Source organism: Mus pahari, chromosome 13 (genome assembly GCF_900095145.1).
Source record: "Mus pahari chromosome 13, PAHARI_EIJ_v1.1, whole genome shotgun sequence".
Classification (NCBI taxonomy): Eukaryota; Metazoa; Chordata; class Mammalia; order Rodentia; family Muridae; genus Mus; species Mus pahari.
The window spans coordinates 94,724,053-94,739,063 of record NC_034602.1 but is presented as its reverse complement, the minus strand read 5'-3'; the positions used below and the strand labels follow the sequence as shown (position 1 = coordinate 94,739,063).

General features: G+C 39.7%; 1 protein-coding gene across 1 annotated transcript in view; it reads left to right on the top strand.

Annotated features, from left to right (window-relative positions):
• Positions 1–15,011, top strand: part of Hfm1 (helicase for meiosis 1) — a 79,568-nt gene that overhangs the window by 56,625 nt on the left and 7,932 nt on the right. Inside the window, exons 31-35 of the mRNA XM_021211113.2 lie at positions 5,208–5,288; positions 6,036–6,151; positions 8,769–8,848; positions 10,230–10,333; positions 14,772–14,885. Of these exons, the coding sequence (XP_021066772.1) occupies positions 5,208–5,288; positions 6,036–6,151; positions 8,769–8,848; positions 10,230–10,333; positions 14,772–14,885 (495 nt within the window). The remainder of the gene's footprint in view (positions 1–5,207; positions 5,289–6,035; positions 6,152–8,768; positions 8,849–10,229; positions 10,334–14,771; positions 14,886–15,011) is intronic.

The window sequence follows — 15,011 nt, the reverse complement described above, 5'->3', positions numbered from 1 at the left end:
AGCTATGTGTGTAATTACATATAATAAATAAATAAAGCTTAAAAAAAAAAAGAGTTAGGGAATCACCCTGAAACAGGTTTTTAAAAAAAAAAAAATTGAGGAGAAATAGGAATATTTCAGACAAGCACAAGCTAAGGCAACTTATTCGGACTAAGCCAGAAATACAGAAAAATTCTGAAAAGAATAGTCTATACAGAGGAAGAAGACAGACTGACTCTCCTACTAGAACACAGGAAAGAACACCCTTCATATGAAGACAGACGACCCTCAGGGAATGAGAGGGACTTAATCATGCTCAATATAGCAAACCAGCAAGCATCCAATACTACCAGGGGAGGAAGAAAAGAGTTACTAATAAACCAGCCAACCAGAACAACAACCAATAGAATCATTAGTAATAGCAAACCCTTCACTAATTGAAATGCTTCAAAATGGTTTGTAGAAATGAAAGACTCAAAACCAAAATAAAACACAGCAAAAGCCATCATCAGCACCTTGAATAAAAATGCACTTCACTTATCAGTGAAAAGACACAGTCTGTCCTAGTTTGTTCTCTGTTGCTACAATAAAACACTAACCAAAAGCAACCTGGGCGAGAGAAGTGTTATGGCTTACAGGCCATCATTTGGGAGAGCAGGGCAGAAGATTGAGGCAGGAACCTGAAGACATGAACTAAAACAAAGGCCATAGAGGAATTTTGATTACTGACTCACTTCCAAGATTTCCACTCAACTACCTTTTTTATATACCTAGCCCCACCTGCTTAAATATGGTGCTGCCCACAGTAGGCTGGGCCCTATTATATCAACTGACAACCAAGAAAATGTCCTCACTGACATACCCACAGCCTACTCAAATAGAGACAGTTTCTTTGTTGAGATTCTCTCTTCTCTGGTGTGTCAAGTTGATAACCGAGATTAGCCATCACAAGGACTAACTAGATTTAAAAACAAGATCAAATTACCCCTTGTCTCCCAAGAAACTCATATAACTAGAAAAGACAACCAAAAAAATTTAGAGTCTATTGCTCACCAAGCAAATAGAAGCCAAAAGCAGACTGGTATAATCATTCTCACATTGATAAGTAGACTTCAAATAAAAACTACTCAGAAAAACATGGACCGCATATTAATAAAGGAAACCATTCATCCAGAGGTTATAAGCGTTGTAAATATCTGTGTCCTTTTAGGGAGACTTTCTTGCACCTACCAGTGATATGAAGACACAGAGGCTTATTACATGTTAAAACTTAGGCCTTTTGCTGGGCGGTCTCCTGACTACTCTAACCCAATCCTGGTATTCCATCCCACCATGTGGCCAGGTATACCTCTTGTGCTCTGCTTTGGTTCCTGTTTACTGGCTGAATCTTCCACTGTCTTAGGGCTTCACTGCTGTGAACAGACATCATGACCAAGCACCTCTTATAAACACAACATTTAATTGGGGTCTGGCTTACAGGTTCATAGAGAGCCCATTATCATCAAGGTGAGAACATGGCAGCATCCAGGCAGGCATGGTGCAAGAGGAGCTGAGAGTTCTATATCTTCATCTGAAGCTGCTAGCAGAATACTGGCTTCCAGGCCACTAGGATAAGGGTCTTAATGCCCACACCCATAATGACACACCTACTGCAACAGGGCCAAACTTTCTAATAGTGCCATTCCTTGGGCAGAACTTATACAAACCATCACACCCCCCTCTGATTTCTCTGCCTGGAAGATCCATCCTCCACTGCCTGCCCAGCTATTGGCCATCAGCTTTTTATTACAGCCAATCAGATACAATTCTAGACTGCCTTAGGCAGGTGAAGAAAAACAAGTATTTATATAACATGAGCCAGGTGATGGGCCATAAAAATAACAATACCAAGATTCTGCCAGCATTTAGCTCTCTGCTGGAACAGAATTAACAGTTGAGTACACAGAGATACACCTTCACACAGTGTACCTCTACATGTACTGAATCTTGGGGCCCACAGTCTTCTGAAATAAAGAGCAATTACATTAAAGGTCACATGGGTCCTGACACAGTAATAGCAATAGGAGACTAACTACCTTACTGTCACATCTACAGAGGCTGTTCAAACTAAAACACAGCCTAGGAGCTTCAGAACAAATTACACCACCCATCAACATCACTTAAAAGATAGCTAAACAATATTTCATCGATACATCGAGCATACACTCCTCACTCCTGATGAGACCTTGGAATCCTGCCATGAAATACTGAGGAGTCCCCAGAGTTCCGGTCAAGTTTCTAGTTAATTTCTAAGGGGAGCACAGTTGCATACACTGTCCTGGTGCACCATCTTGTGGCCGCTTTTAAAACACAGCTCTTGAAAGTCTTTATGAAGAGGCTTTATGACAAAAGAACAATATACAAGGCATTTCCTCCTAGTCATCTCATCTCCTAGATAGGTTTTCTCTAAGTGAGTAAAATGAACCCTTTCGGGTAGAATCAGCACAGCTACCATAACTCCAGAGGCAGAATGCTTGAGAGAAAAGGGTCTGGAAGTTGACTACAGAGATGAGACACTTACAATTTTCTATATATTAAGCCTGTAGTTTGAGCATGTACTCTGCATCTGCTATAAGTTCAGTTTCTTACATACACAGTAGAAGACAACTGAAAATGACTAGATAGTTGAGGAAAATGTGGAACGTGGAAAACCTCAAAGCAAACACAAGTGGATAGAAGACCAATGGGACAGTCCCAGAATGTAAACATAATAGCAGCCTCCTAGTAATTAAGCATCAATTTGCTGATATAAGTGTAATAATAGACCATAGATGAAAAGAATAAGACTAGTTACAGAGAAGGCAAGTCTGTGATGAGAAGCACACACTGGAGACAAAGTGCAATCTAAGTGATCCCTGGATCCATGTGGTAGGAGAGAACCAGCTCCAGCAACACACACACACACACACACACACACACACACACACACACACACCTAGCCTTAACACTTTTTATTTTGGAAAGAGATTTTTTTTACAGTATAGTAGACATCTGTATTAGCCAGAAGATGGGGATGTTCCATTATTTTTCTAGATTTTGAGATTTTTCTATCTCTAGTTTTAGAAATAATTACACAGAAATTTTTTTCTATCTTTTACTATAGTCACAAAATGGCTTTATCTGAGTGTTGTTTGTATTTTCCAAGTCATGTTCAGTTGAGAATCCTGTAGTATAACTATTTGCTTTCAGATGCCAGGGATTTATTATTATTCCTAATACTCTCAGCACTTGTATGTGATGGTTAATCTTCGCTGTGAATTTGACTGGATTTGCAATCACATAGGAAACACACTTCTGGTTTCAGGAAGTGTATGTGTTCTGTGTGTGGGTATGTGAACCTGAATGCAGGTGCACACAGAGGACAGAGGCATTGAATCTCCTTGGAGTGAGAATTACAGGCAGTTTTGAGTCACTCTGGCTTCTGTGAGCTTGGGTCCTCTGAAAGGCAGTTCATGCTCTTAACCACTGAGCTGTCTGTCTCCAGTTGTCAGATGTTTTGTCACAGCATCAAGACAAGTGGCCAACACACTGCTACACAGATTTTGTCATTGTAAAACCTGAAACAATTTAACTGAGGAAGGATTTATTTCAGCTCAGCAGTTTTAACTCACTCATGCTAGCTGGCTACAGTGGTTCTGGGCCTGTGAGATAGTGAGCACTGGGGTCAGGGTGTGGTCAAGCAGAGCTGCTTATCGATGACATCTAGGAGCAGGAAGAAACACATAGGAGCCAGGGACAAGATAAGTCTTTCAAAGCAATTCCTGCCCAAGCTTGAGGAGCTAGACCCCATGTCCTAGCACCATTCTTGATGGTGCTGGGATATAAAACCCTGGATGAATTGGTCCAGAGAGGACAGCAAGAGCCTGCATGCACCAGTCACCAGTCAGGGGCCAATACCTGAGCCTTGGGGGTACATTTTATATCCAAATCCTAGAGTACCTACCATACCAACCACCTCAGTCCTCAGAGATCAGATGCCTGCCTTTGTAGTGTAAGCCTCATCTGTTTCTCCAGACTGCCTCAGGTAGATTGGAAGTGTCTAGCTGTGCCATGACTTGAAGGGGTTGAACAAGGACACTAAAAACAAAGGCCAAGGAAGGTTATAAATGTCTTCAACACTCTGCAGTATTCCAGGTCACCTAACATTTGTGTTCCAGCAAAGACTGTGCCCACAGTCTTGTGTCCCACAGTCACCTCTATACGGAATATTTCTCCTTGTTCCCTTCCTGTCTCCAGACCCTTTTATCCTCTAGGGACAATTAATATATCCTCCCCTCCTCAATGTTACTAGTCAGAACTAAAACCAAGAAAAATATATTTAAAACATAGTAAATGTGGCAGGCCTGGTAGCAGTTCTAGTTAGGGAACTGAGGCAGGAGGCTCAGGTGTTCAAGGCCAGCACAGGCAACTTAGATGCTTTTTCAAAACAAAAGGTAGGAAAAGCAGGCTGGGGTACAGCTCAGTGGTAGTATGCTAATTTAGCATGCACAGAACCTATGCTCAATCCCTAGTACTATAATAATAATAATAATTAATAATAATAACAATAATACAGAAAACCCACATATGGTCAGATATTAATTTTATATACTTATATAGAGAGATTAATTTATATCAATATAACATATGTGATTAATAAATTATATATGTGAATGATACATTTGTTATAGCTTACAGACACCAAGCTGGAAGTATTCTTTACTTTCTTTGAATTATTGTAGCAAATTTTATGTCCCTAAAGCACTTATTTATAATTCACTAAGTTTATATGACATCCTATTTCCTAACCAATCAGGATGCCCTCAAAATGCTGTGAGATTTGCTTGTTTCCAAATGCTCAGCCTTAAGTACAGAACAAAGTTTAAAATCCCTGTCTTCATTCTTACTTCCATAAGGATAAAACTTGTTGTTGATACTCTGCTGTATTTGGTTGTACTTACATTAGAGAAGCTGAAAGCAGCTTATAGGAGGCTAAATGTTCCATATGAAAAGCTGGGGTGTATTTGATAGTGGGATAGAGACTGTTATTACAAGTATCTTTTTAAAAAACTGTATAGATTAATATTTGAAAAAGTGTAAAAGTTGTATTCTTGCTACTACCTTGTAAAAAAGAATGGACTGAAAGTGTTTGTATTAAATTTTAATAGTATTTATAATAACAAATGGATTTCTTTCTTAAATTAATTTAGGAATGGCTACCTGCAAAAGAACTGGGAACCGAGAATGCCATCATCATTGTAAAAATAAACATGCTTGTGGACATGACTGCTGTGAGTGTTGTTAGGATTATTTCAGAATCCTTGCAGAGGGTCTGAGTCCAGTTCCAGTCACCCACAGTAGTGGTCTACAACTTCAGTTCCTGGGGCTGGGACCCCCTCTTCTGGCCTCCAGGGTGCTGCACTCATGTGCACACACACACACACACACACACACACACATACACACACACTCATACACACAACACACACACACACATATTCACACACACTCACACACAACAAACACACTCTTACACACAACACACACACACACATTCACACACACACAACACACACACATACATACACACACATAAGAATAAAACTATTGCCGGGCCTGGTGGCGCAGGCCTTTAGTTTAGTTTTGATTTTTAATTCTACCAAAAACTGTAATACAAAAAAATCTAAAATTTCACTGGCCATCTAGTCAAATCTATTATCCAGTACTTTGGAGGCTGAGGCAGGAAGATTGTGAGTTAGTTGAAGGCCAGATTGAGCTGCATAACAAGATCCTGCCTTAAAAAACAGAAGTGATGCCGGGCCTGGTGGCGCAGGCCTTTAATCCTAGCACTCGGGAGGCAGAGGCAGGCGGATTTCTGAGTTCAAGGCCAGCCTGGTCTACAGAGTGAGTTCCAGGACAGCCAGAGCTACACAGAGAAACCCTGTCTCGAAAAACCAAAAAAACAAAAACAAAAAAAAAAAAAAAACACAAAAAAAACCAGAAGTGACCAGAGAAGAATCTATGCTTTCTTTTCATAGGTAAAATTGGAGTTGCACAAAAGCCAGAAGTTAAAGAGTCAACAGTGTCTTCGTATCTGTCTGATTTAAAAAGCAGAGATGCTGTTTCTTCTCTTTCTCTAGCCAAGCGACTCAAGGCAAGTTTTCATAGCATTTATCCTTTGTTCTGCAGTTAACCAAATGCAAATATCACTTGTCCTCTGTGTCACTTAGGAAAGTAGATATCTATGGTGTCCTTTAAAAGTCTTTATGGGCTCGACTAGGAATGATCATAATTTATAATCGCTTGATAAATCTATTTTTGGAACCTAACTGTGCAGCTCCTTCCTCCCCAGATCTAGTGACTGCTCAAGCTAGAGAATGAGAAAGGGAGTCTGAGCTTCACTTGGGGCAGCAGTAGTTGGAACCAGGAAAGGTTGCCCTGTCTTGGCTTTGAGCTGGACTGGGTTGGAAATTCTGAAGTAAATTTGGATTCTTGCCCCCAAGGCTGTGAATGAACAAGAGCCTTCCTTCTAAGCAATGAAGCAGCAAGTGTCTACTGCTTGGTAGGCTAGTCACACATAGCCTTCCCTTAAGCCCAGGTCTACAGAGCTCGTCCAGGACATAGCCAGGGGTATACAGAGAGATTCTACCTCAAACATTAATTAATTAATTAATTAATTAATTAATTAATTAATTAATAGAAAAGGAAGGAAGGAAGAGAAAGAAAAGAGTTTGTGGTTGCTCGTGTTTTATCTCACTCCCTTCTTTCCTCTTTCCCTTCCTTCATTCCTACTTATTTTTCAATATTCTTATTTCTTTTCATCTTTTTAAGAATAGAGGATATGCCAGTATGCCAAAGTATATGGATAAGTAAGACATATTTAGTCTTAACCTTCATTGAATTTATGGTTGTTGAATAAAGAATACAAATAAGTGAGTGATTCTGTGATAGAAGTATAAGTACTTGATTTTAGATCAAAAGTGCACATATTTGATGAACCAGGAAGTGATCCTAAAAGAAGTGACTGAGACAAAGGATAATCCAGGTACAGAGAATGCTAACAAAAATAGTGATGAAGATAGGTAGACTAAATTTTAAAAGTCTGGAGTATTTGGTGGTAGTGGAGAGATGTTCCAAGTAGCTGAAGTAGCAGTATATCTGGAAAAGTAGTGAGCAATGGGGCCGAAGAGGAGAATAGGAACATCATGCAAACCATTTTGATATTTTAGAGAAAACCATTTTGATATTTTAGAGATTTATATTTCACACTCAAAATATTTAGAAATATTAAGGTGCTTTAATCAATGACATGCTCAGAGCTGGATCATTCTGGCTGCAATGCAGAGAAAGATTTTTAAAAATAGGAACATGATGTGATGGTTTGTATATGCTTGGGTCAGGGAGTGACACTATTAGAAGGTGTGGCCTTGTTGGAGTAGGTGTGTCACTGTGGGTGTGGGCTTTAAGACCCTCATCCTAGCTGCCTGGAAGTCAGTATTCCACTAGCCGCCTTCAGATGAAGATATAGAACTCTCAGCTCCTCCTGCACCATGCCTGCCTGGATGCTGCCATGTTCTCACCTTGATGATAATGGACTGAACCTCTGAACCTGTAAGTCAGCCCCAATTAAATGCTGTCCTTATAAGAGTTTCCTTGGTCATGGTGTCTGTACAGCAGTAAAACCCTAACTAAGACACATGGAAACTCATTAGGTTGTTTTGCTAGAATTGAAGCAAATGGTGGTAATCTAGGGTGTTGGGTAGGCAATGGAGAAGTGATTGGGCTTAAACCATTTTTTCAGAGGTACTTCATTGGTTGTGAGGGCAAAGTGGAAGAAGCAGTTAAAGTCAATGCCCATCTTTCTGGCTTGATCAACTGAGAGAAAAGCTGGGCCTCTCTAGAGCAGAGAGAGTGAAAGGCAATCAAGTTAGGGAAGACAGAATAGATTCAGTTTAGGAAATACTAGATTTAGGGCTAAAGTAGTAAAGTGCTCAGTAGGTTTAGTGCTTGCCTAAAGTTTGTGTACCAGTTACTTTTCTATTGATGTCATAAAAATTCCATAGGTAAGGCAACCTACAGAAGAGGGTATTTGAATTTTTGGTTCCAGAGGGTGAGTTTAACATGGGGGAGGCATGGCAGCAGGAGCAGAAGCTAAGGGCCCACACCTTGAACTGCACATATGAAGCAGAGAGCACAACACAAAATGGCAGGATTCTTTAAACTCTCAAAGCCTACCTCCAGTGACACACTTCCTCCAGAAACGCCACACCTTGTAAACCTTCCCAAACAATGCCACCAGCCGGGGATGAAGTGTTGAAATACATGAGCCAAGGGGGAATTCTCATCTGCATTCTGAGTTCAATTTTCAAATACCATATCACAAAAAAAAAAAAGATATCCACATAAAGATGTCTCCTAGAGGCAGTTAGCTATGCCTAGAAATCAGAAGAGAGAGAGAACAAAAATACAAATATAAATTTGAGAGTCATCTGTAGAAATGTGGTAATTTAAGGCATTGGAAGTCAGAAGATCTTTCTGACAGTATGTCATACATCATATATAGAGTGAGAAGAGAGGGATAAGGTAAAACAAATGAAAACTATCTATTTTTAAGAAGGGACTGAGAAGAATATTTGAGTTGAGCACTAGCCCAAGACTCTTCTAATTCATTGATTTCTGGGCTTTATTTACCTGCAATAACTTTACTATTTGGTTTATTTGTGAAAGTGATAGTTGAAATTGTAATAGCATTTTTTGTTTTTAATTCACAGATACAGATGAAGAAATCTCAAAATGTAGACCTTAAAAAGTTTGGTTTTACTCCAAGGCCTTCCCTTTCTAGTATATCAAGGTACAAACACAATGTCAATATCTAAGGTAAAGTAGTCATTTAAATGCTGCTCCTCCAGATGGCCACCTATTCACGAGGAGTTAGTCACTCCCTACTGGGTGAAAATCACTGTAATCATTTAGTTTCATACTACAGCAACACTATTGTAAGGGCTTTAGTATTTCATGTTACCATTTCTTGAATCTCCTCTTTCCTAGGAAACCATCCATCCCTAATGTCATCCCCTGGTTCTCAGCTTTCTAAGAGACAGGAGGTGCTTTAAAAGGAAGCCCATGTTGTATACCCAGTCTAAGCTTTTCCCATAGGTGCTAATTCTGTATTAATAATACCTTAGACTTGAAAAATACTTTATAATTTGAAATTTTGCTTGTGCAATATATCTTGTAACCTTCAAAACATAAAATAATGTTATCACATGCTATTTTATATTATTTATATTGGTTGATGCTGTGAAACAGTATCTTGGTATGTAGCTCAGGTTGGCCTTCAGTTAATTATATAGTCTAGACTTGTCTCACACTCATCATCCTATTGCCTTAACTTCTCAGGTGCTGAGATTATAACTGTATACCTCAATGCATGATGTTTATTTAATTTTATTAATAAAAACCTAGACTTCATATTTCCAGTTAACAATTAGAAGACCTCAGATGATAGATAATTCGTTTTTCTTTTCTTATATCATGATATAAGGAAGAGAATTTGTATATATAATTTCCTATTCAGCTTAGGATATTCTTTCCTGCATTTTAAGCTTATCTTTTGTTCTTGACAGTTTAATCCTTGTGTAGAATGAATTTCAGTACCTTCACTTCCTATCCCCTCTCACCCATGCATCTTCTCCCACTGAACACCTTTTTCCTTGTGCCCTCCCCTACTTTCACATCTCTGTGTGTGATCTACTGCTTTAATTAGGATCCTTTGCTTGAGCATGGGCAGGAGCTATTTACTGGAACACAGGCAACTTACCAGTGCCTGCTTCATTGAAGAAAGTGACTCCCTGAGTCAACGTCTCTCAGAGAGGGTCAGATAGGAGAATTGTAACTGCTAGGATGACAGTCTGTTTATTTGCCAGCCATCATAGAGCAAGAGATGACCAATCAGAAGTCTAGATCCCAGTACTACTTCAGAGATCGTTACTTGTGCTAGTAAACCAACAGTAGCCTTATCAGTTTTCTGAAGACCATGATGATGGCATGTATCCACTGGGGCATGTAAAGATGACTCAGCATTGGCCTCTTCCTTTTCTGCCCAATCTAATTACAATTCATCATAGAATTGCGAAGTGAATAAACCATGTTTTTTTATTTATATGAATAAGTACTTTCCAAGGCCAAATTCATTATACTTCCTTTTTATCATTTTCTTCATCTTCATAAAGGTCAGAATATTTAAATACCCCTGAATTGTCAATATTAGAACAGAGGAATCAGCATGAAACCTATGGAAAAGTTCAACAGGGACCTTCTGAATATCGTGACAAAGGTAAGCTGCTGTTGGCATTGAGTTGTGAGGGAGTTTGATATTGCTAAGGTTAACAAGTTGTTTAACTGAAAACCCAACATCTTAAAAGGATTATGGCTGTATGTAATGTAAATGGAACCGTGAGCTTTGGAGCTTCCTGAGAACATCTTCACACCCAGCATTGGCTTTGTCATTTTTGAGGCTTTATGTCTTCTTTATCACAGTTTAAGATATTAGATCGTTGCATATGCAGCCCAGTGGTACATTGCTTGCGTAGCGACATCCTGGGTTTGATCCCAACATGTCAAAATAAATAAACAGGTAACTGGATAGATAATATGGACAAGAGAATCTGCTACTTCTCGTGGCCTCCGTTGGCTCCAGTGTGGGATCAGAGAAGTTTCATAACCTCACTGGGACGATCAGGGAACATATCCAAGTAATCATGACAAAACCGGAAGCTCACACTCTCAACCTTTTTATTTTAACCTTTTTTCAACCCACAGCCCTCCGACTTGTTTCTTTCCTATACTGCCACACTATTCTCTGTTCTTCCTATACACAGCTTCCCTGCATGTCTGTAGTCTCTCACTTTACTTCCTTCCCATTTATCCTGAACTCTGATTATAGTATGACACAAAAGCCTCATCTAGACACCGGACCCCAGTAATATCTGGGCTCTTGCTCTACAATGGGCGCTCTGTCTCTCTCCCTCTTCTTTCACTTTAAGGAAGGAGCCGACAGGATCTAGAAACAGTCTTCCTGGGCCTGTCTTCTAATCTGCCATTCACCATAACCCTCAGAGTATAGTTACCTACTCCATCTCAATTCTCCTACCTGATCATTTTAGACATTTTAGGATTAAATGAGATAATGTTTATAAAGTTTGTAAGGTAATATCTAGTGTTATTAATGGTAGCAATTAATGTGTTTACTATAATTTTCACATGTTAGACTTTATTGTCAAAACATATGTTAAGTTTTGAGAATGTTTTAAGAAAAACATGGCAATTTTATTATCTGTATTCCAGTTTCACAAAGAGAAAAAGAAAAAAGTATTAGAAATTATATGAGAAAGCATTTTGAATCATAAAATTTAATTTGGAAGGGACCTTTGTGCAGTTTCTCATTTTACAGTAAAGAAAGCCAAGATTCCAAGAGATTAAATGACTAGCCCAAAATCACACACCTAATTAATGGCAGGGCCAGAAATAGATTCCATATCTCCTGACTCCCAGTCCAAGCCATTTCTAGAAAATGAAATTGACTTTTAGTTATCAGTAGAAAATTGAGTGTTGAACTTACTATGTATGAACTCTGTCAGATCTCTACCATCTCCTCCCACCTCACCCGACTCATGTAGCTTTCTGATTTTGCATCTAACATCAAACCTCTATTAGTCTCAAAGAGAATTATTTTTTCTTCCATTAAGGCTTAACCTGAATTCTGTGTAATTGTGCCTTCCCTGAAGATTTAAAAGGCCAGTTATTCCTCTTCTCTATCCAATATTTTCACTTCTACTTTTCCAGTTCTGGTTTATTTTTTGAGAAAATGTCTCTCCACATATCCTGCCTTGCTTGGAGCTGTCGTCCACACTGCCTTCCCCCTTGCTCCTGGTGCATCTGCCACCCATGTGAGCTGTCTGCTCTCGGCTGTTTCCTCTGAGTGTGTAAATATGCATAAGCATTGCCTTCTTCAGCCACAGTTAGCTCCCATCTCACTAATCATGACCTGTGTGATAAGTGACTTGACATTCTACACAAAGGGACGTACACACAAAAGGTAAATGGTTATCCGCATATACACTGGAAGTCCAAGTAGGCATCTGGCTTTAATCTTGGCTAAATCCAGGCACTCAAATGATCTCATCAGACCTCTGGATTTCTCTGAATCTTTTAGCTGTGCTTCTTGTGAATTGACTCACTTATTACATAGGCTTACTTACATGGCAAGCCCTCCCAATCTGTAATCTTTCCAGTTTAACAACCTCAGTAGAAAAAGATAGTTTTCTCTTGTAGTTGTACAGACTTGAATTCATTCTAGTTAGCCTTCTTTGAGTAATGTAGTCACTTGGATAAATCTCTATAGCTGGGCAGTAGACATTCTGTCCCTGTAGCTCCAGAGGAAGCAGGGTACCATGAACAATGTCCTCATGGGGATCACCTAGGATGACAAAGGTATGTTTTTCCCCAAAGGAAAAGAAAGATTCTTCTACTGATAGAAAGTTCAGCATGCCAGAAAGATGATGATGGTGATGGTGATGGTAGTAAATCAGAATCCTATGGTCTCTGTATCTGTATCTTGCTTTCTTGACAAACTGAGAAGTATTGAGAAAACAATTTACATTTGCTTATTTCCATCTTGGTCACTATTCCCTCACTAAAATTGAGGTTCTTCATCATTACTTTGAGACTGCTCTTCTTGTGCCCTGGAGTGACTTAAGTGCTCCATTTAGTGAGAGCTCTGAAGGACTTGACACTTCTGTTCTGGCCTGCGGAAAGCCTCTCTGGTTCAGTTGGTTGCTCACATCTCAGACTTGTTGAGCTCATCTTTTTGCTGGTGTCTCACATGGATCCATCCCCCTCTGTATCTGTCTCCCTGCTCCCCCACTCCCTGGCTCCACCTCTGCTCCCTGTTCCTAGCTCCCATTTCCTCTCTTTCGCTCCCTAGTCTTTTTACTGCAGACTTCTACATAATACCTCCTAAGCCACATCTTAAATCACCAGCTAACTCCTGATAATTTGTAAGTCTGTCTTTTCCTAAGTACAAATCCATTTCTGTATCCACCCTCCTGGGTAGAGCTGCCTTAGCTAGCAGTGCCCACACCTAAGCTCTGGTCATTTCTGCTGCATTCTGTTTCTTCTCTATTCCCTTAGGTCAGTGTGTGACTCTTCTGAGCTGCTAATGGGGGAGAAAGGACGCTTCTAAATCTCTCTCTACACCTAACTCAGCACAAACCCAACAGTCTGTGTCATACTGCACACTCATATTTGCTCTCTCCTCTGCTGTTCTCACTGACACGCAGGCTTTAACACTCACCTCAGGCATTGTTTCAATAACTTTCTCACATGTTACCTGCTTCAGTCTATTATTCTCCAATCCATAAATATTCCAAGTAATCAAACAGCATCTGATCACACAGTCTTTGTGCAAGAGCATCTTCAGTGGTTGTCTTTGCTGATAAGAACAGAAAGATCTTAAGGTGACAATTACTTTTGACGTGGTCTGACCCATGCCTGCCTATGCAGCTCCAGTGAGTCCTTCTTTCTTTCCCTCTGTGCTCCAGAAATCCTGAGGACTCCTAGCTCCTGCCTGCTCTGGCTTCTCAGACTGCTGTTTTTCATAGAATATCTCTCCTGCTCCACAGCCACAGCTCTATCAAGCTGAGAGAGCTACAACTCTTCTTAAATGGTTTGAATCTTAAAGAAGTCTTTTCCACTCTAACTGTTCTTCTCGCTGTATTTCCAAGGACTCTCATATTACTTCTGTTTTTAGTGTCTGTCCTACTGTGTATGACAACACACAGAAGTGTAGATGGGAGCTGTAGCTGGAGGCTCAGCTGACAAATGAAGAGGGCGGCACATTTGAGTGAGAAGGCCTCAGGCTCACACTGTCTTATGAGAAATTCTTGTTAAATTTTCAGAACTATTTCAAACACTGTTAAACTGCTAGTAGACTTTATACTAAGCATTTTATGACCATTTAAAATAAATTTCAGTCAAATAAATTATGTTAAAAACAAAGATGATAGTGCTGAAAAATTAAACTTCCTGATATACTATGTGTTGTATAGTATATGTTGTATAGTATATGATATGCTATATGTTGCTGTGTTCTTGACATTTTTCAGTATAGGAAAATACTGTGGAATGAGCTACTCCAAAGTTACAGTAGGAATTAAAATCCATTAAAATTATGGGGCTGGTAAGATGGCTCAGTGGGTAAATGAGCTTGTGGTGGCAAGTCTAGAGACCTGAGTTCAATCTTTACAATCTACATAAAGTAGAAGGAGAAAATCGGCTCCACAAAGTTGTACTCTGCCCTCCACCAATGCACTGGAGCATGTGCAGCCCCATGCACATAGCACTCACAGAGACTCAATGAAAATGATAGTAAAATTAATCTACCTAAAATTAAATTTCATGAACCTCTCAGTACCTATAATCCAGTAAATAGAATTATCTGAGCAGTGTACACAGTACTTGGCATGTGCTTTTGAAAATTGCTGCTCAGCTCTGCACAGCAGCTGAAGGATGTGTCTCATACATCAGTTTAAAATGATACGTGCTTTTGTGCTTCAACAAGTGCCTACACTCTTGTACACATATAACAGATTTTCCTGGATGGGACTATTGTACAACTTCATGTGAAAAGTCCCCTCAAACGGTGATGTTTAGCAGACATACTAATACGCCTGGAAACCACAGAGTTGCAGATGAAGACAAAAGCAAGTCTTCAGAAGTTCCGGGTGTGAACTTAGAGCTGGGAAATGAAGTCTGGGATGACTTTGATGATGAGAGCTTAATAGAAGTTATGAGCCTCTCAGCCGATGCTGAGAAGGTGGCTGCATCAGGTAAGCTGTGTTTTCATAAAGAAATTTTGCTAGAAAGGCTTTGAATAGTTTTATTCTGGTCCCTGAGACAGTCTCTCTCTCTCTCTCTCTCTCTCTCTCTCTCTCTCTCTCTCTCTCTCTCTCTCT